At 37.7% G+C, this 23,985-nt stretch overlaps 1 protein-coding gene across 2 annotated transcripts in view; it reads right to left on the reverse strand.

The window, feature by feature from the left end:
• CDYL (chromodomain Y like) overlaps positions 1-23,985 on the reverse strand; it is a 107,648-nt gene that overhangs the window by 43,723 nt on the left and 39,940 nt on the right. For both annotated transcript variants that reach the window (XM_027676263.1, XM_027676264.1), the window contains exon 2: positions 15,406-16,072. In XM_027676263.1, the coding sequence (XP_027532064.1) occupies positions 15,406-16,072 (667 nt within the window). The remainder of the gene's footprint in view (positions 1-15,405; positions 16,073-23,985) is intronic.

Genomic DNA, 23,985 nt, shown 5'->3' on the forward strand with positions numbered 1-23,985 from the left:
AGTAAGAAATTCTTACATGCTCTTTCTCTTCTTATTTTTATAAAGGTAAATTGAGTGGGTAAATCTAAACCAGTTTTAGTGTGAACACTCAATTTCTTACCAATTACTTACTCTCACTTTACTTTGTTGTGCCTGAACACAGGTAAAAAAATAAAACTTAGGTTTTGTTTAGTTGTGCGTAATTCTTATTTGTAAAAGAGTTTGACCCCTTATTATTTGGACGATTTTGCCTAACTAAAGTGCCCTTGAGAAGATTAACCTGCATCACTACTTTTCCCCTCTCTGCTACATCCAGACTGCTGAGAAGACTTAGCAGGTACCTAAATATCATTGGAGGTTACCAAGGAACATTGAAGCTTCAATTTTTCATATTTGCACAGTTTTCCTTCTTTAGTTTTTCATATTGAAGTGGGTTACCAGATGATTTCCAAGTATTGCCAGCCGGTCTGATTTTGTGTTCTCTTTCCCCTTTTGGGAAGGAGACAATAGCTGTGATGATCACCGAGAACCCTAAGCTCTAACAGCTCCATATGAAGGACTGCCAAGCTTCAATATCCCCCATAGTCTGGCTCTCCCACAATTAACCCTATGAAAATCCAGCCAACTAGCAGCTCAACACTAGTGAAAATCTAGCTAACTAGCTCGTAAGAGCTATTCAGACCTGTCTAGACTTCTTAACCTTTTCCTCGTCCCCCCTCTTCTCCCCCCCTCCCCCCCAAATTCTGAATGTGCATCTCACAAGATACTAAGATAAAAAGAAAATGAAGGTTTAGGGGTCTGGGCCTCCTGCCTTGAAGTTAGCAGTAAAAGCAACTTGCTGGGCCAGAGATTTCCTGTGTTTTCAGAGATCAACCTGTTACTGTTTGTGAGGGTGAAAAAAAAATATGGTTGGAGAAATGAATGGCTGCAGCCAATTATGTGACTTGAGTGTACATATAAAAATGAGATAAATGAGAAAATAATTACTTCAGGGAAGAGGAATGATCCTGCTGTTCTTTCCAGTACTGTCATTGAAAAAGACAAAACCGTCACCAGTAAAAAGCATTTCCCCCTCATCTAGTATGACTGAGAAATACTGGAATCAAGGTTTTTGGCTTTAGTGTTCTATTTGATCACTGCTGAGAATAAAAGCTAATTGGGATCCCTGTGCAAACTAGGGATCTTACAATTTACCCTCATTATGAAAATTCAGAAGTGAAGGAGGGCATTACTTCCCTCATTAAGGGAAGACTAGAGTATACTCCCATTCTCATCCCTTCCTCTAATGGGTTTTACCCTAACTCTAGAATTTTTTCCATGAATGTAGATATTCTGTCAACTGAATTTCAATTGTGTATTTTTCTTCATAAATCTTCACCTTGCTACACCACATTTTTAAATATACAAATTAACTTTAAACGAATCGATTAAATGCCTAAGAAACTTCACCACTGAAACAGTATCATAGAACCATAGAATACCAGGTTGGAAGGGACCTCAAGGATCATCTGGTCCAACCTTTCTTGCAAAAGCAAGGTCTAGACAAGATGGCCCAGCGCCCTGTCCAGCTTCAAAGTGTCCAATGTTGGGGAATCTATCCCTTCCTTTGTGAGATTATTCCAGTGGCTGATTGTTCTCATTGTGAAAAATTTTCCTCTTATGTTCAGTCTCCCCAGGAACAAGTTGTACTCATTACCCTTCATCTTTTGCATGTGGCTCCTTGTAAATGGGAGTCTCCACCTTTTTTGTAGCCACCCTGTAGATACTAGAACACAGTGATGAGGTCTCCCTAAGCCTCTTTTCTCAAGGTTGAACAAACCCAGTTCTCTCAGCCTTTCTTCATATGTCAGTTTGCCCAGGCCTTTGATCATCTTTGTAGCCCCTGGACCTTCTCCAGACTGTCCACAGCTGTTATGCATAGTGGGGACCAAAACTATGCACAGTATTCCAGGTGTGGCCTGACAAGCATTGATTAAAGTGGAATAATGACTTCTCTATCTCTGCTGGTGATGCCCTTGTTGATGCAGCCCAGCATCCCGTTGGCCTTCTTTGCCACAGCAGCACACTGCTCACTCATGTTGAGCTGCTTGTCCATCAAGACCCCCAGGTCCCTTTCCACAGAGCTGCTCCCCAGCCAGGTAAATCTCAGTCTGTGCTGCACTCCTAGATTATGTTTTCCTCACACTTGCCCTTGTTCAATTCCATAAGGTTCTTGTTTGCCTGCTCTTCCAGCCTATCCAGGTCTTCCTGCAAGGTGGCTCTCCCTTCCAAAGTGTCCACTTCCCATTCAGTTTGGTACCATTGGCAAACACCATCGGGGTACATTTCATCCCATCATCCAGATCACTTATGAGGATATTAAACAGTGTTGGGCTCAGTATCAGTCCCTGGAGGGCCCCACTTGTGGCAGGCTGCCAGTTTAAAGAGGAGCTATTTGCCACCACCCTCAGGGTGTGGCCCATCAGCCAGTTCCCCACCCAATGCATGGGACACTACGCTCAACCATCATGCATCAGTTTCTTTAGGAGGCTGTGGGAAACCGTATTGGAAGCTCTGGAGAAATCCAGGCAGACAATGTCCACTGCTCAACCCCCACATCCACTGAGCAGGTTACTCGGTCGTAGAAGGCAGTCAGGTTTGTCAAGCACGATTCGCCCTTGGTGAATCCGTGCTGGCATGCTTCATCTGACCTGTGGTGGCTCCCAGCAGGATTCATTCCATTCATTCCCTTTCCCAGGGACTGAAGTAAGACTCATGAGCCTATAATTTTCCGGATCCTCCCCTAAGCCCTTCTTGTAGACAGGGGTGACATCAGCCTTCTTCTAGTCTTCTGGGATATCCCTGATATCCATGACTTCTCTAAAATTATGGAGAGTGGCCTGGCAGTGATGTCAGCAGCTCTCCTAACACCTCGGTTGAACAGTGACAGGGTTCATTGGTGTGTGTGGGTCAAGCTCCTGTGACAGGTCACACACCAACTCTTCCTTCACTAACAGAGGGTCTGTGTTTGCATCCACCTGGATTTTGGTTCCCAAGGCTGGGGGCCCAGCAGTGCCGGTAAAGATGGAGAAGAAAGTATTGAGAACCTCTCTGCCTTTCCAGCACTGTTGGTGACTGTTCACTTCTGCTTAACAGTGGGTCAGTATTTTCCTTCTGTTTCTGCTTATTGTTTCTGTACCTAAAGAACCTTTTCTTGTAGTTTTTGACATCTTGGGCCACTTTCAATCTGAACTGAACTTTTGCTTGTCAAGCTGCACCTCTGCATACCCTGGCAATGCCCTTGTAGTTCTCACTGGGTGTTTGTCTGCTTTTCCATCTATGGTACGCTTCTCTTCTGGCTTTGAGCAGACTCAGAAGCTCACAGTTAAACTAAGGGGGTCTCTCCCTACTTCCCTCATGTTTAAAGGGCATGAATGGTTTTTGTGTTTCCAGGAGAGCGTTCTTGAAAACCTCCCAGTACTTGCTGGCTCCTTTATTCTTCATGGAAGCTTCCCACAGAACCCTTCCCAGCCAAGCTCTGAGCGAGCTGAAGTTTCCTCTTCTAAAATTTAAAACCTTTGTCTTGGTACTAACCTATCGATGTGTTCAGCAGGATCCCAGACTCCACAATATTTTGATCAGTGAAGCCACGGATATTGCTAGCAGAGATGTTACAAAGTAGTATTGTATTTCATTTGCTGATTCGTTCTGTTCAGTCATTTCAGAGTATCTAACAGATGTGAACAAGACTGATTTGAGGTAAAACAAACACTAGGCATAGCAGTGCTAAGATTTCACAGCAAATTCTGCAAAATCTAAATTAAAAAAAATAAAATAACACCAAACCGATTTGCCTACCTTACCTCACCCCCTACAAAAACATTTTACTCCTAAATGAAGCCACAGTACAATTAGAGTAGAATTACAAGAGTATCTGCGAAAACTGGACAGATACCAAGAAACTTACTGACCTATAAACAAAGTCTGTAAAAGCACACAACGATCATATAACAGTTCATATCACCCTGCAACCAACAGAAATCCTCCTTAACTGCTGAGGATTGCCAGGGATGCCAGAGTATCTCAGTTTTCATCCAAAGGCTCCAACAGCCTTCCCAAGGGCCTTTCCTAGGCCCTGACACAGCCCTACCAAACTCACAGCAGTGCAAAAGGAGAATCTAAAATTGTCTCAGCATAAGGCCTATCCAAAGAGTATATGAAGTACTTATAAGAGAAAGATAGGATAATATTTAAGTATATTAAAAAAACCTGACACACAGAAGACTAAAACGTTTGAAAATGTGATCATTGAGTTTGACTAAGTTGTTAAAATATCATAGTATAGCTAATATTGACACTGGCTAAATACTAAAATATTAGCCAAAATTACAGAAGGAAAAGTATAGAGATGTTAATATCAGGTCAACTACAGACCCACTGATTGACAGCTTTATCCTGAAATAAATTTATTTAGTATTACTCCCAATCTTTTTAACCGGAACATATGTAAATATTTGCCCTATTTGTACTACATTACCCTAATAGTTTGTAATTTATAATACATAATAGTGTGGTAAGAATTTCTTCATATTACATTTTAACTGAAAAGAATCTACATTTTTTTTACTGTTTTTAAAATTGTGTATTACTGATATGCCTAAAATATCTAATAGAGAATGGAGTGCTCCTTAACATGTCGTGCATCAATCACTAATCTACTAATATACCTTATTAAATTATGACACTTCAAACTGGACTATGCCAACGAAACAGTAACAGGGAGACTCTAACTATGACAAGATATGCAAGAGGAACAATGATTTCTTAAAGATGACCGTTGTTCCAGAGTAAAACTCAATACTAGATAAGAAAGAACTTAAGAACAAAATATCTTAACATATCACTATAACAAGTCCATTTTCTTCCTCAAAGTTTCACAGCAAGCTGAAAAATAAGAATCAGTGAGGTATACTGATTAGTTTTGGCTTGTATTACTTTATCAGAAGACTTAGTGCTCAATCTTTAATGTTAGCTAGTTAGATCTGTATTTGGAAATGCAAAAAGAAATCTGATTTTCAAAAATGCAAAGCATAAGCACTTCCCCATGAGGTCAATAAACGTAACAGTTATCTAAGCCACTTGCTGGAAGAAAAGAAAAAAGCATAGTATTGATTTGTCACGTTTCTTAAAGCCACTCATGCTTGAACAGTTTTACCCATTGCTTTCAAAGATGATTAAACATAATACACTTGCTACTTTTTACATGTTCTCTATAGCATCTAAAGGGCTGTGGAATCTAGCACTCCAGAAAGAGAAAGAAAATCTTTGAAATAAACATTTCCTCTGATTCTTAAGAACAGAAACTAAATCAAGTTCACAAAACCCTCATTTCAGAGTATTTCTTCTAAAATAGGCCCTGCCTCCTGACCCAGAGCTTGGGAAGGCCCTCCACTTACTATCATTACTGTGTTATACTACATGATCATTTGAGAAAACCCATCCTCTTACTGTACAGTTATTACACAAGACATTTTTTTATTAATGGTAAGATTTCTGATTTGTTAACCTTTTACCATTTTTTAAACTGAAAACTTCGCACTTCCCACAAGGACATGGGGAAAGAAACACTTAAATTTCTTTTTTTTTCTCCCTCTCACATATTTGAAGAAGTTTTTTTGCTGCTCCATTGTTTGTGCTCAGAAAGGTCATTTCTAAAAACACATCCCCAACCTGACTGACTACACAGCATCCAATAAAGCTAATGGAACAAAAAGCATTGTCAATGTGCAAAGCAAAGAAACAAGAAAATAAAATGTCCCACTCAAAGATGTAACTTGTGTTTTAAATAAACTTTTAAATACTTAAAACAGGTTTTCAAGCTAATTGCCTACACACTCACAGAAGGTAAAACCAGATGATTCTCTAAAGAACACAGAATAATGTCATCCTTTGTATTCAGAAATTGAAACAGAAAATCACAAACCACACAGTAAATTGTTTGAAATACCCATTATTGCCATCTTGAGTTTGCCTGCTTGTACTAATATAAGAAGAAAACCACTCTCTTTGAAGTCCTTGCTGAAAGGGTGTTGCCCCAAACTGCCACAAACACATCTTCACAAAATCAACAACTTTAGGAGAAGCCCTGACAGGCTATTCTTTCTACTTGCTGAAAATTGTTTTTAAATGAGCCCTGTCAATAAAATGTTATATCCAATAAAATAAGCATTAGCTTTGCATTTACTGCTGGTTTCAACTCATTCCTGTATTTCTTGAAAGTGCCCACTGAATTTGAAATCTGTCCAGAAAACCAAAGGATGAGGGGAGAACGCAACAAATCTGTTTACACTGGAATGGGTTTTGAGCTGACTATACCAAAGCAAAAGAGGATGAATGACAATTGGTATTCTTTACTTAAAGCATCTGAACTTTGTAGCATTTTTTTTCCTAAAATAATTGTTTTATACAGTTCTCTAAGCATTTTTTTTAAAGGAAGGGTGCTTTACATAAGGACCTCAGCAGAAACCTGACCAGAGCTCCACCTTCTCACTGCTTTTCCAATGCCTATCCTGATATCCTAACAGAGCAATGATAAGAATCTCTAAACGTCTGCACGGTATAAAAGTAATTCTATAAATAATAGTTGAGTGAATTATTCCATAAATAATAGTGACTAACAATGTTGAAAAAGGTACAAAAATTACTGAATTACAATTTTCAAGTATGTCACAAAACATTTCCTTAATTCTGAAGAAAAAGAACTTATATTCTTTGTAAAACTATACCATTCCTATAAATACTGTTTATTTCCATTATCCTTATAAATGCTGAATTTTTTTTAAGTGGCCATTACCTCTTCTTCTCTTGGTCTCAAATATGTTTTACAAACAGTTCTCAGGACTAAATGGAAGCTATAATAAAAGTTATTATCTTTCTCTTTTGAATTTGACACCTTTTGATTTCTTTAGATGTCTCCTTAACTTATTCAATTCCAGAATAGAAATTTCCAATTACTTTGGTCATTATTTCATCATGTCTATAATTTGTTTCTTCTCCAACATCTTTTCTGTATTCCCTTTAGATACATGATTTTTTAACAAATTATTGAATATCCTCTTTGTTCATGTTGTACCAGCTTTCATCAATGGCTTGGCCTAGATTCTCCAACTGTGTATGCACTGGAAGTACACTGGAACACATCTCATAGGGGCCTTGTCTGAGAAAGCAGCCAGCCAGTTACTCCATTCCCTCTCATTCTACCCCATCTCAAAAACAATACAGGAATCGAAGCTGAAATCCAAGGAACAGCAGTGCCAATGCATGGAAGACACTGTGCCAGCCAACATGTTACCTATGGATTCATTATACACCAAGCATGACTGAAGCGTAATAACAAACGTGTGTGACAAACAGAGAAACCTTGAGAGCCTCTTTAGTCCAATATTAGGTCAAGTCTTCTTGGAGTTGTCCTTAGAGTGTTTACATATTCCTATCTGCATCCCAGGCTAAAAATTCTATTTAGGAGCTAGCAAGAAAAACGATCAGTTGGAGTTCTCTTCCTGCTGTTCATCATTTTGCTTAGCCTCCTGCTTTAGATATGTCCCTCTGAAGTTCCTGTTTTCTTATGTCTTAAGTAATAAAGTGTTTCTCTGCAAGTTTTGTACCTTTGCTGCTCACTGCAACTTTTTTTTTAAAGAGAGATCACTAATAAATATAAATAAACACAAATTCCACTGTAATCTTCTAACACAACTACAAGGAACCACTAAGCCTACTCTGTTTTCCATCCTTGCAGTCAGTTTTTTACCTGTCTTTTGAAGCAAAACTACTTACTTTCTTTAGTTGCCTCTTTCAAGGAAAATTTTCAAAGAAAATAGATGACAGTCTGTATTTCTTTCTCTGTGTTTCACTGAGATGTTCAAAGAACTCTTAATACAATAGTAAGATGCTCTCTTTCCTCTTCTTCTTCCACATTAAATTTTAGAACTTCTCAGTTTTCAGATGTGTACAAATATAGAATATTGTAGTTCAAATCGCCAATGTTTATGATTTGTCTTTGTTTCCTAAAGGTATCTAAAACATAATAAACTTTAAATCATTTTAAATTACAAATACTTACTAAAAACCAAAAGCTTTTTTATGCATTCTAAGATTGCAAAATTAAGAGTTACTAGAGCAGAATCAATTGTTTGATAATTTGTGGCCTAATGCATTTTAGTGTGTGTTCTTAAATGAGTTTACAATATAAATGTATGTACAGCAGATAATTTAGATATTTTAAATTTGAAAAAATGCATATGGTATTACAAACGTATGACTTCTGTATTTATTTTCTTTTAAATAACAGTGCTTTGTTGTATTATTATCAATAACTAAAGCAGCAGTTTTGGGTCATGATTATGCCACTTTGAGTACTGAAAGTACTCCAGTTGGGTAGGGAGTATAGTTATTCCAGGGCAACATAGGATCTGGGTATTGCATTAGTCATCATTATAAAAAAAAAGAAAGATATATTTTTGCAAACACCTGTAACATGCAAAGCTGTATCCAGCTGTTATTCCAGCAGCTAGCCTTAAAAAAAATTGTTTTTTGAATCTTAGTTCTGCATGTCCCTCAATCTAACAACTTTCTTTCATGAGCATTGATGTAAACAAACTATTTCAGGGTTTTTTGCTTAATTGTATGATACTTTAACCCCCTTGTAAGTCTCCAAATGAAGATTTTTTGTTGACTTTATTTTAGGCAGATAATGTGATCTAGGCAAATCTTCCACAAACCCTATTATGGTCATTTTAGTCCATTTTTTTAAATAGATTTTTGTTTTAAACTATTAAGATTAATCTTCTTTTCAAGAGAACACAGATTCATAATGACAACAGCCTTAGCAAACATGCATTCCATCCACTTCACAGCCTTAACAGAGATGGGAGATGAAACTTTTTCAAAAATTGAAACAGCAAGAGACAAAAAAGTTGTTGGTTCCTCTGCCAGGCACTGCAAAAGGCACTGCATGAGTATTTCTGATTGCACTTCACATTTCTGCTGTATTATCAAAAGCTGCTCTGAACTTCTACAATTTTGACAACGTTGGATGGAAAAAAAAAAGTATCTAGCTCAACATTTTTGTTCTATTATTCAGTCTGATCTTCAACACATTTTCTCTGTGTAGATGTATGCAAAGTTGGTTGAAAGTGAGCCCTGTAAACGGAGCCTTTGCTTCATTGTGCTTCATCTTTCCTAAGTTTTGACACAGCAGGTGTGATGAACCTGTCCTCAGAATTTACTTTTGTCCCATGTTGGCACATGTGCCATAGGAGAACGTGATGGCTGATCATTATTAAGCCCATCTGAGCAGTCAGTCATGAGAGATTTAGACTCCAGACCCTCAGTCCGTGTAAACTGGTGTAATGTCAGAAGAACTGCACAGCTACGAGCTTTATGTTTACCCATGAGCCTGCAGGTGTAATACAAATTCCAGTGAAAATAACAGGAGTTTTTCTATCAACTTAGGCTGAGGTTTTTATGCCCAAACTGAGACTTTATTGAGAAGTCTCTTACCCTTTTTAAAAAAAATATGTTTAATCCAGAGTTTCCTGTAAAGGTTTTTCAGGGACAGAATTAAAATGAGGAAAAAGCATGTGCCTGTCTCCCTCCCCTGGGACACATCCTCTCCCTCACTGTCACCTCCAGAAGGCTGATAAAAATAAGCCTGCCCTTAAAGGAGCAATTGGTTAGGCAACACATCTCTCTCTCTGTAAAAAAAATACATATATATATATACATATATATATATATACATATATATATATATATAAACACACACATATATCCCATACCTGGAATTGGGGAAGGGAGGAAAAGGAATGGGACCACTCTTTTTCAAAGTAACTACATTTTACACTAGCTTAGCTGTATCAAAAGCCTACACCAATGTAACATCCAACTGAGGCATCTCTGTTCTGAGTAGTGAAGGACGGCAGAAGGCAGAAAAAGAAAGAAAAGTCAGTTATGCCTTATGTTCTCAGAAAACTAAAGCAAACCCTGCACTTAGATCCTTATTATTATGATAATCCGTTGACATAAACCAATATGGTTCTGAAGATGAGAGATTTTCACAGTAAATTCTCAATCCTGGAACTCCATGTAAAGTAACAATAATGTGTACTATAAACTGCACAAGCAGTAGGGCAAAGGGGAGACAGAAACCAGAACAGTATGGGATAACAGATCAGTTTTCCACGACATAGACCATCCAGTCTACCACACTGCTTAACACATTTGCATTTATACTAAGCCAGAAAATACAGATAAAAAAGAAATTCACAACAATTCAGAATATTATTCTAGTTTAAAGAATCTGAAGAACTTTAAAAATGACTTTGTAACACAGAAGCAAAATTTGATGTTAGGTTAAAATGTTGCAACAGTGTAAATAAGGGACATCATAATGTGAACTAAGAAATAAGACCAAAATGAAATTTCTGGAGAAAAAACAAGCCAAAGGTACCTTTAGGTTGATGTAATGAAAACTGCTTTACTCTTTACTCTTAGTGATTTGCTAAATGCATACACAACTGAAGATATAAAATTTCACATTGCTGCATTTGACAAAGAAGTTTAACCAGTAATTTCAGAAATTAAGAGGGCTTTGCAAAGGACTTTAACCCACTTCATAGGCTTTTGTTTGCACTAATAAAATACTTGGTTGCTTTCCAGATCACTCAGCAGAGATAAAGCCACCATCCAAGTGCAACGTACAAACACACTGAAAAAGGAAGTTCCTCTCTTATTTTGAATCACATTTGACTGCATAACCAAAAAAGTCCCAAAAAGCCAACAAAATTAGGGCTCAAAACTGCTTCTGTCCTTCCAAGATGTGAAAAAGAAATCCAAAAAAAACTGTAACACATCATCCCACCTTTCCTTTAATTGCACTGTCCACTCTAATTCAAACAGCAATGAACTGTAACTCTCCATTCTGCTTTCTGAGAGGGTTACATGCATGGCTTGTGATTCACCTGGACAAATATGTGGTTCACACCCAAAACACCTTTGTCAACTGCTGTGCTCTTCCCATGGGACTCTTGGGGGTGGCCCATTATGCTGGTGACAGTGGGCTGTTCCTCATGTTAAGTCCAACACCCAGGCACATACAGGGAGAGGGGAAAAAAAGTAACTGGGAGATTTTTGGGAGGGAACTGTGTGAGCTCCCCTCACCCTAAGGAACAGGAAGGGACAAAACTCCTTTCAGCTTCGCTTGGTATCTTATTGAGAATGTACGTTTCCACCCAGTTCCAGTTGCCTCCATAATCCCTTCTACACTTGATTCCTGTTGAGCCTAAAGCTATCAAACACTTAACCAAACAGACACTATTTTCCTTTCGTGTTTGAGTGGATTTTTGGTTTTCCAAGTCTATGCTTTTTAATCCCATAAGTTGCTTTGGGGAAAGGAGAGAACAGGTAACAAAGAGAATTTTAAGTTCAGTCTTTTTTTTTTTTTTAATGTCTGGCTTTTCTCTTGGTGACAAAACCATTGGTTTGAGATAAAAATAGCACCAGTATCAAAGTGAAAAATCAGCAGACACCCTTGTTCCTTGTAGGGTGATACATTGCAAGCATCTTTGTATTGTCAGTCTGCTGCTCCTGCAAATTATTCATCTGGACTAATACGTGCAAGGAGGGAGATGCTCTAATGCCACCATGAACACTGGTGGTGCTTGTATGTCTAACAAGTGATGTAATTCACTGCATTTCTCGTATTTCTTCTCTTCCTGTATGTAAGAACCAGCCTTATTGTAATTATAACAATATATGCAGCTAGATGTGCTTTTCTTCCTCATTTTATATTTTGAGCTTTGTATGCCTTTCTGCCCAAAATCTCCCTTCTTTTGGCATTTATTCTGAATTGCATCCACATGTTGGACATAGCTACCTGAATAAAAACTGCAGCAACTATAGGGTTAACCAGAAAAAAACCCAAACAAACAACTAGAATTTGCCAAGCAATGGTATTCACCTGGCTTATGGTCCTTTCTCAAACAGAACTTCCCTGGATACTATGAGTGTACTATGCCTAAAACATTTCCAATAATATTTCAAAGCTACTTTTTAATGCCATTTCAACGAAGGAAGCTTTCAAAAACTTAAAAGGTATCAAAACCTATTGTTAGACATGAGGCCACTTTTTGTCTTGCCTAGTTTTGAGTAATATGCATTGACTGTATGTGCCACTAAAAACTTTTCCACAACATTTCAGTTCTTTGATGGTGTTTTTCTGTTTCATTCATCTAAATTCAGGATTGCTTTCATTAGCTTTTAGTAACAGCTGATGATCACCACTTTTATTATAATTTAAACTTAAAAACCCGGAAAAAGCAAGGCTGGGGAAAACAAACAAAGAACAGAGAAAAACAATGAAGAGTTTCACCATCCTGAGCTAGGACTCAAAAATCAACAGAAGTCACACAACTCAAAAGCAGATACAGCAATAATCTCAAAATTAGGAACATTTTCATATTAAAATTTTAAATTATTTTTCCAATATTACTTCAAAAAATCTAAATCTGTTTCAATTTAAAAAGTGGACTAAAGATTTTTGAAGTGTAAAAGGTATTTTTCTAGAATCTTTCAAAATTATGCTTTACAATGAGTGATTTCTGTTTTGATGAGCTTGGTTTACCAACAAAAATATCTTGATAAAAAATCCCTAAACCACCTCAAGTAAAAAGTTATTTTTCAAAACATGCCTTTGTCTTCCTGACAGCATCCTCCAAGTGGTAGTAGGAACTCTTAAAGTTAACAGAAGGTATAGGCGGAGGAGGTGGGAAGTTTGGAAAGAGTGCTTCAAATGCCAGATCTATCATCCGTATTATTAATATGTCAGATCTGGTGCATATGAAGATGCATTTCTGTGCAATGAATACCTCTCATGATGTACGAATCCTGAGGTGGTGCTGAAAATGTGATGAGGTGTCCATTTAAGAAAGAAGGAATGTCCTGTGGAAGGAGCAAAACAGGATCCTGAACTGCAACAGCCCCATGCAGGGGAGGGAAGCATCTATTTACTACATTTTAATTAATAACAGCATGAAGTTAAAAATAAAATCGGCAAGGAGAAGAGCACATCTTTAATGAAGAGACAGGGAATGTGTCAGCTCAGGAAGCTTCAAGGCTAGGTGAGCTCTAAGAGACAGGGCTATTTCTCTTGGCTTCTCCCTAAATAAAGGTCCACTCAGGCCATGCATAATGTCTGAGTTGAAGCCTGGATTTCCACGAGGAAGATATCTGTCAAAGAAATCCTGAAAAGCTAGGAAGAGAGAGATATCAGAAACAAATGGAAATTATTTTTCTTTTGCAATTTTGTCTCCAAGTTTTATCATTGCAGAAATAATGCATGATTTGAATGCTAAGCCCAGAAGTGTTGCAGATGAGCACAACAAAGCCCTAGTAATGCTATTTAGCATCCATTTCCCAGCAGACCGCACAGCTCAGCTTGGGGATTGGCAGTGGTGTTTCAGGACAGAGAAGGAAAGCCTCAGTTAATGTACTGATACGTCTCCAGCAGCAGACAGAAGGCAGAACATATTGTGTATGTTTCATCCACCACGTATTGTGACTATCTCCTTGGCTCTCCTTTTTTTGATCTACACCTTAAGATCCCATGAACACGTAAGTGTGAGAAAAATCTCATATTGCCATCATCCCTAGAGTCAGTCGATAGCATTCATTGTTAGTTGCCCAGGCAAATGCCTAAGAAGAGTTGAAGGAAGTGGTGGCAGTTGAAGAAATTTTAACACCTCAGTGAAACAGATAAATTCACCTCAGCTAATATCTTCTCTGCCACTACCACTTCTGTGCAGGTCTTTCCACTTCCACTTGATGTCATGTAGCTGGGCCTTCACCATACCATTAATACTAGAATGAAAGGTGGGAATGATTTCATCTGATCTACCTAAGAAGGTTCTTCATGTCTCCGTTTTTTTTCCTGGATGCCACGAGGCAAAAAACCAGCATGCCGAAGGCAGCACTTATCAATCATTACATTAGAAACACCATCATACTCCAAAATGCACATTAATTGTCATAAAAACGGATTCCTCTACCTCACCTACACAGAGACTTACATCCTGGCATCTCTTGCATCTTCCCTTCCAGCTTTGTTTACATCCTCTGAGATTTACATTCCTTCTTTAGCCCATGCAAAGCAGGAGATATTCCTGGCATCTGTGTGCCCATTACCATGGTTACCTAGTTCATCTGCAGCAAAATGGGTTGGTCCATGACCTGACACCGCAGCTCCAGAAGCATACTCCTCCCTTGTCCACCGCTTTCCAACCTTTCCTGCTGCAGGTATTTTTTCAGAATATCTCAATGCAAACAACAGTGGGGTACCCAATACAAACACTCCCAAAGTCTTCAGCAATTTTTCTCCCTATATAGTGTATCTAAGTGTGTTTTTTGGCAGGCCTAGTCCTTGAAAAATTTCAGGCCATTTTTCCAGCAAGTTGTCATCAATAGCATACTTGCAGATCTTACCCACTGCATTTAATTGAGGATGCAGTATTTACTTGCAAATTTTAACTTGAAAATTTAGCCTCAAAAGCATGTACAAGAACACTTGTGACTACACAACTACCTGGGTCTGTCAGGGAAGAAAAAAGGTTTGGGGCATAAGAATAAGGAACATGTCCTAAACAAGGGTCTCAGATGGATGGGGAAATGAACAGCTTCCTCCCAGAAAAGCAGTTTGGGTTTCTTTGGTATCACAAATTTTACAGCACAAATTGAATTAACTGTCATCTACTGAGATATAAGCAAGCCAGGCATCACTCCTAAATAAGCATCCGAATATCGAATGAGGTATAAACAACAAAATATTGATAAAATATAATGAAGACAGATTTCAAACCAGGCAGGAGGCATATGTATCTCCACAACTGGCTCAAATGTTCACTGAAACAAAGCTTATCAGCTTTTTTTTTTAAGCAACATCATTCTGACAGGTTTTTTTCCAGGTAATATTAATAGCAAAATAGATATGTAAACTGCTATGAAAAATTCCTGCTCACACCATTCATCTGTTCCCATAATTAAAGTTTCTAATATTCATACAAAAATTAACCTACTTAAATAAACTTAAAGCAATGACGTAATCTCTGGAAATGGTACACTAAATAGGTGTACCACACAACGTCAAGGCAAACACAGATGTATCTTATGGTGATTCTGAAAACACAAATACCAATGAATCTCTGTGAGGAAACCAAAAGCTGGCAAAATTCGAAATGGCTTTGTAGTCATATAGTTATGTAAAATAAAGTTGTGAAGTTCTCCAGACTTGATTTAACATGGCTGAAACAGAGTGGGTAATTTGTTTGCATCTCAGCAGCAAAAAAAACCCCAGTCAAATGACAAATCAACACAAAAATGACCAACTCATACACCTACCTTTTCCATTTATTGTTAATGCTGATGCAATTGTGGCTGTTACTGGCACTGGCAATTGTGGCACTAATGGATGTATCCTTGGTCGGCTCCCCATCCTAGCACGCTCTGCACCAGGTCCTAATAAAGCTCCCACCGGTTTTTCTGCTGCTACTTCTGGTGCTACAGAGTCATCTTGATCCTGCTCTATATGGTCCATTTTATCCGGGCTTTCATTCTGGAAGCCATCAACTGTTGTCCGACTCTTAATTGGACTTTTGGGCACTAGGATTTTAATACCTGATTTTGTAAGGTCCATATTTTTCCGTCCAGAAAGAGATGGTGAATTGTTTTTCCGGAACTTCGGTGCGGCAGAAAAAAGTTGATTATTTTTTGACTCATGTTCTTTACTCATAACTAAAGATTTAGAAGATGTCTTTGAAAAAGAACTATTGGTAGATCTAGAAATTTGTTTTCGGGCATTATTTGGAGAGGTCCTGTTTGTCCTGGTTAATGTGCTTTCTTTCTGCTTTTCATTGTGGCGTCTGTTAAATTCATGTATATATTCCTCACAGTTAACAAGGTGCTGTTCTGGTTCCCAAGTATCATCGTCACTGTCGTATCCTTTCCATCGCACCAAATACTCTGGTTTTCCCTTCTTGTTTTTCCTCTTGTCAACAATTCTCTCTACCTGTTAAAAAGGAAAATTAAACATAAGACATGGGCAAATATACAACTCAAGGGAGCAACTTGCATGCAAATAATTTTTTGAGTGTAGACAGATTTTAAAATATTCTTGTAGCTCTATAGCTTACAGCCTTTCACTGCTGACTGGACACTCCTCTCTTTAAGCTTCAGATTGTTACTTTCATCTCAAAAACATGTTCTAGAATACCAAAATTGTTCTTCACTAAGTATTTTGCATGCACAAGAATCTGATTATGACATATTAAAACTTACAATCGGCCCTGGTCCCAGTGAAGCTCTTGAACCAACTTCAATAGGGATAGGATTTCCCTCTCTGAATACAGAGGTCATGTTTAAATATGCTGTATAAATACAGTGTGTTTACCCTACAAAACTTATCAATTTGATATTGTTTGAATAATTTGCTTGCCTAGCATAAAGCATATGTGAGAATCTCTTACAGTGAGCTATCCTTTAGCTACCAGGGACAATATAGAACAGCTCAGGAATTGGGGCAGGAAGATTTTTTTTTAGAGGCTTTTTGTGAGAACAGAGAACTTTTTGGCCAGAGTTTTTGATACACATACTTGAACAAATTACCATGCCTCACTTATCTGCAAATAGAGATGATATTTATGTCACAAGTATTAAGTATGCACATGCTACAACTGCATGTGGGACCCACAGGCTGGAGGAATTCAGGCACTGGGGTAAAGCAGACAGGGCAGACAGCAGCAGCTGCAAGGACAGAGGCTCATGCCTCGGACCAAAACTCATGCCAATCACGCTAATCCTCCAGAAAGGAAATTCTTTTATCGAAAAAGAGAGATAAATGCAAGGCTTGTCTCTAGGATTTCCCCTTTTTATTTCCTTTTTCCTACCCAGACTGATTCCTCTGGTAAATCCTCCATCGCACTTCATTTCAGTTATGGGACCAATACAGCTTTCTTACCCATCTCTCTCTTCTTTTTGGTATTAAAAATGAAGAAAAAAAAAAAGGCAGGATTTGGGACTATCGCTTATTAATTTAATTCCCAGCCCTTCATGAACAAAGATGATGCACAGAAGCCAAGATTACATGTACCAAGAAGAAGCTCTGAAGAAACAGTAACATTTACTGTAACGGCATGAATGAAATGGAATGTCTACAGAACAGTTTAGAAGGATGAAAGGAAAATACAAGTATGTGTGGTGCACATATAAATGGTATGTGATTCGTTACCAAGTCATATCACTGCTGACAACAGATTCTCTTAAGAGTGCACCTCAACTGGCATGTGGCATGCTATCATAATGTACTCCCTGGTTTTCAACAGTGAGGTTAAATGACTACTATTATTATAATCTCATCAGCAATACAGGGACATACCCTACAACTGCATATGACTCCCTGCAGGTGTTCTACTATGCTGTCCTGTCATAGGATGTTGCACAGCTCTGTTTGCACAGGTCTTAAAAAACTCAACCAAATCAACAACACACAAATAAAAATCAAACATAAACTAGCTCTACCTTAGCCTTGTTTATGACTTGAACAGTTGAATACATTTTATAGAGAGAAATGCAATATAAATTGTCCAAAGTTTATTTAAAATCTTAAAATACCTTAAAAATATTTTTATTGTAGTTCTTTAACTTTTTAGTAAAGTTACTGCACTTAAAAAAATATGTATCTAGAAAAAGGAAACTTGTTTTTTTCATTAACTACTTCAGAACATCTTAGAAGAAAATACAACTCCAAATAAGAAAGACACTGTAGAGAAATATGCCTTCAAAATTTTTTTAGTGGAGACTAAAAAGACCTTCAAGTACTAAGCCAGAAATGTTAAATTAAAAACTAAAACCAAACTCACGAATCAAATTTCATATCTTGTCAAAAAAGCAGTTACTGCTATAGTCTTGCTTATCCTCTCTGCCTCTTTCGACCTTCTAAAATAGATTTTAAAAACACAATTCTCAGAGAAAGGTCTCTACTACTAGCAAGGTAATTTTATTTTCTAGCAGGAAATCTTTGTAACAAACAGCATCAATTATTGGGCACAAAGTTCTGCTACAGTCTTTCAATAGCGAAAGGCCACCCATTAAGGGCATGCCCTTTTCAAGCAGGAAGCCATCCCTCTCGTCCAAAAAACCAGACACCTTGCCGAGATAACAGCTGAACTCTAGAACAGGAGATGCAAAAATCCATTCTTAACCTGATGATTTATGGAGCAAACAGAAATGCATAAAGAAAACCGTTATATTTAGCTGTATTGTCCAAGCCTGCAACAAAACCTATTTTGTCATTGCTCTTTTTGATTAAAAGGAGATTTTTTTTTTCCTAACCCTTTATTTCTTCTTGAATACATTTTTCATTTTATTTCTAACACAAAAATTATAGCAATTAACTTGTGATATACAATTTATCGTGCAGCTTCAGAGCTTTACTGAGGGACTCTTTTTGGATTGCTTCAGTTTGATTAGTCTGACTCCCCTAGAAGGACTTGAAAAACTGCTCAGGAATATTCTGCCTCAATATTTTTGCTGATGATAACAGCTACATAAGTGTTTCTCATCCAGATTTGGGAGCAGAAAACTGGAGTGCTTACAAAATACACACAGAGCTTGAGTATAGAACAAGAATAGGAATATCCATCCTGAACTAGTGGTTTATTTAAACTGTTTCATGCTAAAAACAAGGACTACAAACTTGTGCTTCTCTTCTCCTACTGAAAAAGAAAGCTTGTCCAAGTCATCCATTTCTCCTTTGCTTTACAGTGGTGATTTGACATGAAATACAATGCAAGACACCTCGAAGTCTGATGTTAGAAGATACCAATGATTTACACTCAAATATTAAAATGAAAAAAGAGATTGTAACTGGGTGGGTAAAAACATCTACATTCCTACTTCCTGACACATCAGTCATGGTGTGGTTTGATGATACAGCTACCCTGTTGGAACAGCTAGGCAGCATCCACACAGGCAGTATTGTTTCTCCCCGTTATTGCTGCCCTGGAGCTGAGCTTATCTTATGCCAAGTTAGTTCAGAGAGTTAGAACCTGGCAGAGCGTCCCTAACCAGTGGGAGAAGAGCAAGACCACATCCTTTGCCACAATCACACCAGAAATGCTGGCAACAACTAGTTTGTAACTACCATTTCTACAGTGTCCCATGCCTTCCGCCATGGGCAATATTTATTTTTAGTAATTAAAAGGTTCTGTACTGCAGGATTTGCCATCCATTGTTAGTTTTCAAGTGTTGTAGAAGAATCAAAACAAAATGGAAAATTATATAAAAAAAGAAAATATAAAACAGGTGTGAGGGAAAGTTATCAGGCAAACTATCTGGGTGGCAAAAAAGTAACATTTCCCAGTTTATTTTAGCATACTAAGTTGTTACTTTCCCCACCTGGGCGATACTGATCAATGACACTCAAAAACTCAGCCAGCAGAAAAGCTGCTCAGAGGTACAATCCAACAATGGTGAAATGCACAAATTATAATCCCACACACCACAACTGTAGCTGAGATGGTAAATTTCCCTTCCTTCCATGAATCTCGCGAAATTGGTTTGTGCTTGCTTTCTCTCCCTGAGGATTTTAATAGCTTTTATTAGCAAAATATACTGCATTTACACTTACAAAAAAACCCCAAACAAGCAGACAAGAACAAGATAAGTTTGCAGGTTAAACTGCTGTCTGAGTACAGCTGCACCAGGTGGAAATGTCAACACTGCAACTCCTCCTCCTTGTCCTGTGCTCAGAGACAACAGCTCCTCCCCATCTGTCACAGCACAACTTCTGTAATTATTCCCTAATGTAGTTCTGTCAAAGTGACCTGGTTTAGATATTAAGAATACCTGAGCTAATGTAGGCATCCTGAAATAACTAGTTTGGAGAGCAGCTGCTTTTGCGGTATGTTCTGACACATCTAAGAGGACTGCACCTCTCAGCAGAGGACAACAAACACCTATGTGCTGGACAGGTCCAGTAACCTCTTTGTTAGAAAAAGGGCACCCATCTTTAATGCCTGATGAAAGATCTTTAGTTCAGGTCAATAAAAGTAAGCAAGAAATTCAAAAGAACATTCTCAATTTAAAGCATTATAATTTGGGCACATTTGTAAACTCTCTGTATAATGCTCTCTGTGTTTGTGTGTGTATATACATAGGTATGTTATATATGTAAAAAGATCATGCTTTAATTTAACAAAGCATTTAAAGAGATTAAACTAAAGGTACAGCTGTCAGGGGGTGGGGAGGCAACAAAAACCAGAATGAGCAAAATAAACATATGTGGGCATGTAAATATTCAATGAGCACTGCCTTGTTTATAATAAATCCTTTTTGCATTCCCATTATGTTCCTTTCTGTCCTCACATTCATGTCAGGCTAAATTAATTTAAAGTTAGTAGAATACAATCTATTTGACTTTATCTGTTGTCTGTAAACTACAGAAGGCCTTATTCTGTTAGCTGAACGTTATGTTTACACTAGCGTTTTGGTTCAGAGCAAAAGTGCAATTTAGAAGCAAATCCTTTTCTCCTCTGCACTATTCCTGCTTACCGTGCAATGGTTTCACTCAGACCAGTTTTGGTATCTATGATGTGGATTCTTTATGGAGAAATATAAACTGGAATTGGAAATGTACAAGTGTAATGGTGTTATCTGTCATGCTTCAACCCCTAAGGGGACACACGGATCCAAGCAAATAACAGCTCTGAACAGTTTCAACACACATGGTAGCATGGATATTCGATCCTGAGAGGCTCCACTAAATCTAGTCCAAAATAAAAGTGCTGCACAGCAGAATATGTAGAGGTGAGGGTCACAGCACCAACTGCTTCACTCTACTGATTTTCTCCACTTGAGCCAAATTATTGCTGTAGTCATTCCCCCAGTTAGAGACAGAAGCTAGAATACATGCAAGCCTTATGTTACACACATGTATGTTCTACAAGTGAACAATCATCCTTGCTTAAATTGGAAGCTGTTCCGCATACAAATGGGACCTAAATGATCATCCATAAGCAATCAGTAATGTTTATGAGTGATTATATCTTCTATTTATTAAAATCTTGCAGAAGTCAATGATAAGCAGTATTCTAGTACTTCTTATTGTAAATAAAATCAATGCATTCTACATTAAAAAAGCAACTCATATATAGCAGCATACAACATAAAAACCATTAAGTACTAAGCTTTTCTTAAAGTAAAAGGAGAAAGTAGTTTTGGGAAGACAGTTATTCAAAAAGACATCTGATGAGGATATCAAAATACACTTGAAGGTCTGTAAAATGTACACTAAAATCTTCAATGTACATATTTTATTAGAAAATACATTATTTCCAATAGTATGGCTTAAGGCCAGGTCAGAGTATTTCTCACTGCAGTTAGCACCAGCAGGTAAATTTTAAAAACAGCTTAGCACATATATTTAGAATATCAAAATCATAGTATTGTATTGTTTTAGTTCAAATGGAATCACTAAAAAATTACACTAGGATATCATATAAATCCAAGAGTTCATCTTCACTGCAGTTCCATGTTGCTCCATTCAAGCTAGCCTGGGAGCAAACATGTAAGCCTCCCACCACATGCTCCTGGAGCTGACTGATTTGATTAGCAGAACAGACTGATTGGATTAACAGTCGATGAATTGTTGTAAACTGAGCTGCTGTATCCTTATGGCATGACTGACCAGAGTGTCTGTACAGTACAGGACTCTCTGGCCATCATGACGGCTGTATTATATATATATTGCTCTGCAAGCCAGAGCTGTACAAAATAAATGCGAATCAGATGTGGACAGATTATTGCCTTTCTGTCAAATTAGCTACAGCAGATGATACAGCTTTGTGTTAGTTTCCTGACAGCTCTGGGATGAGGGATGATACCTGATCCGGCCCAAAGCCTGCCAATACAAAGTTCACCCACTCGACTGTTTTCAGGCAATCGGGACCAGCAGGATGAGCTCATACAGGATCATCGCTTCACAACCCATCACTCCCAACCTCCTTTTGAGGAAGCAGTGTGTGCAGTGAGGTTGGAACACATTCATGTCTATGAGCAGGAGTCCCATAAAGGGCTAATACACTTCCTGCAGTCCTTCATGCTAGCTGTGCAATAAAGAGAACTCCATACCTCAACCCCCCTTTCAAAAATTAAATAGCTATGCTAAAACAACTACTAAGATTTTTCTTTTTCACAAGCTCTATTTCAATCAAAGACTATCCATTCTTTTAGGATTCCTGGACACAAGTCATGCAAGAGCTAACTTTGTGGCTATCCACAACATTCAATTAATATATTGGCCTGCAGGTCATAATTCACTTTTTAATTTACCCTCTGTATAAATTTCTAATCAAGTTGCCTATAAAATCACAATCATCTTAGTCAAGCTCATTATTTATTATCAACTTTAAGATTTACATCCTTCCATGGTCTTAACAAAGACAATACACAAAATAATTTAATTACTGCATTCTCATCAACGCCAGTGATTCCAGGGAATCACAGCTATGGCGCATGCCATGCCTGGCTGCACAGTCAGCTCCTGAAAAGGCACTTCAGAAAGTTTTATACCTTGTACCTACATTAAAAAACCAGTATCACTGTATGTGCAAATCATTTATGATCTGTTAAAAAATACAGATGACAATCAGAAAAAAAATCATTGTAAGAAGCCTTCTCCATAGAGGACATTAGGGAAATGGGTGTGGAGGGAGGACCTGTGACACAGTCACTTTGCTTTAGAGAATTAACTCCCTAGGCAAACAGTTTGCCTGAGATTTTACTTTCTCACAAGTCACCACTGATGACTGATGCTAAAACGTCAGCATCACAGATCTTTCCAGATACAATAGAAACAATTACAACAGTTGCAATGGAAGTTACAACCTGATGCAGAATTTATCAACTGCTTTACCCTAATTATAGTTATGTAACTATTGCAAGAATGGTTAGAAAATCTTACTCTCACCAACTCACTGTTCACAACAGCTCTAACCTTTTATCTACCATAAGGTAAGACAGAAATTTTCTATTTTGCACAAAAGCAGAATGAAAGTACATGCAAACCTGTTAATATCTGTACAAATACAATATAAACAACACCTGCAACAATGTATTCTTACCAAACATGCACTGTTTTTCTCTTTTTGAAATAAGAACAAGTAGAATCAAATAGGCTTATCACCTTAAATGGAAATGGCCCTGGTCAGAAGAAACTATTAAAACCCACTAGCATTGGATTTAGGAGACGCATTTTTGGCAGTCAAAGTTATTACGTTAGTATTACGGTGTTATTAGGTTTTTTAAAATTTTCTCATTACTAGTTACTACAAGATTTCAGCCTCACCCACTATAGAATGCCAAAGGAAATTGTTCCCATCTTCAATTCATGCGTAAAAGCTATATCTCAGGAAAAAAAACCCTCAATATTTTTTTCTCAGAGGTAAATATTTTGTCTGCACTTGCCAAATTCTGTTGCTCCACTGCAGCCATGAAAAGTGAAGGTCCCAAAATTGGTGCTGTCAACACTTTGCCAAAGAAGAAATATAGAAAACCAAAATGCTTATTTATTATTGGCAACTCTGGCAACATCAAAGGAAAAACTCTCACCCAAAGATGTCCGTATTTTGGGCATGCTAATTTGGGAAAATGTAGCAATAGTCTAAAGCTGCCTCACAACAACAAGCTGTTGAAGTAAGAGCTTCAACAACTTGACAACTATTTACTTACAGGATAAGGCCAACAGAAACATTGTCACTTTATCCTTCAGGTAGATTAATACAGAGTAGCAGATGAAGAATTTGTCAATATTAAGCATCAAGACCACAGACTTTCTTTCAAAGCAGGAGAAACTGGACCTTCAATACTGCTCAAGTATAAAGACTCTATAAAGACAAGTGACTGATAAAGATTCAAAATATTTTA

This window comes from Neopelma chrysocephalum, unplaced genomic scaffold, assembly GCF_003984885.1.
Source record: "Neopelma chrysocephalum unplaced genomic scaffold, ASM398488v2 Primary Assembly neopelma1_26b, whole genome shotgun sequence".
NCBI lineage: Eukaryota > Metazoa > Chordata > Aves > Passeriformes > Pipridae > Neopelma > Neopelma chrysocephalum.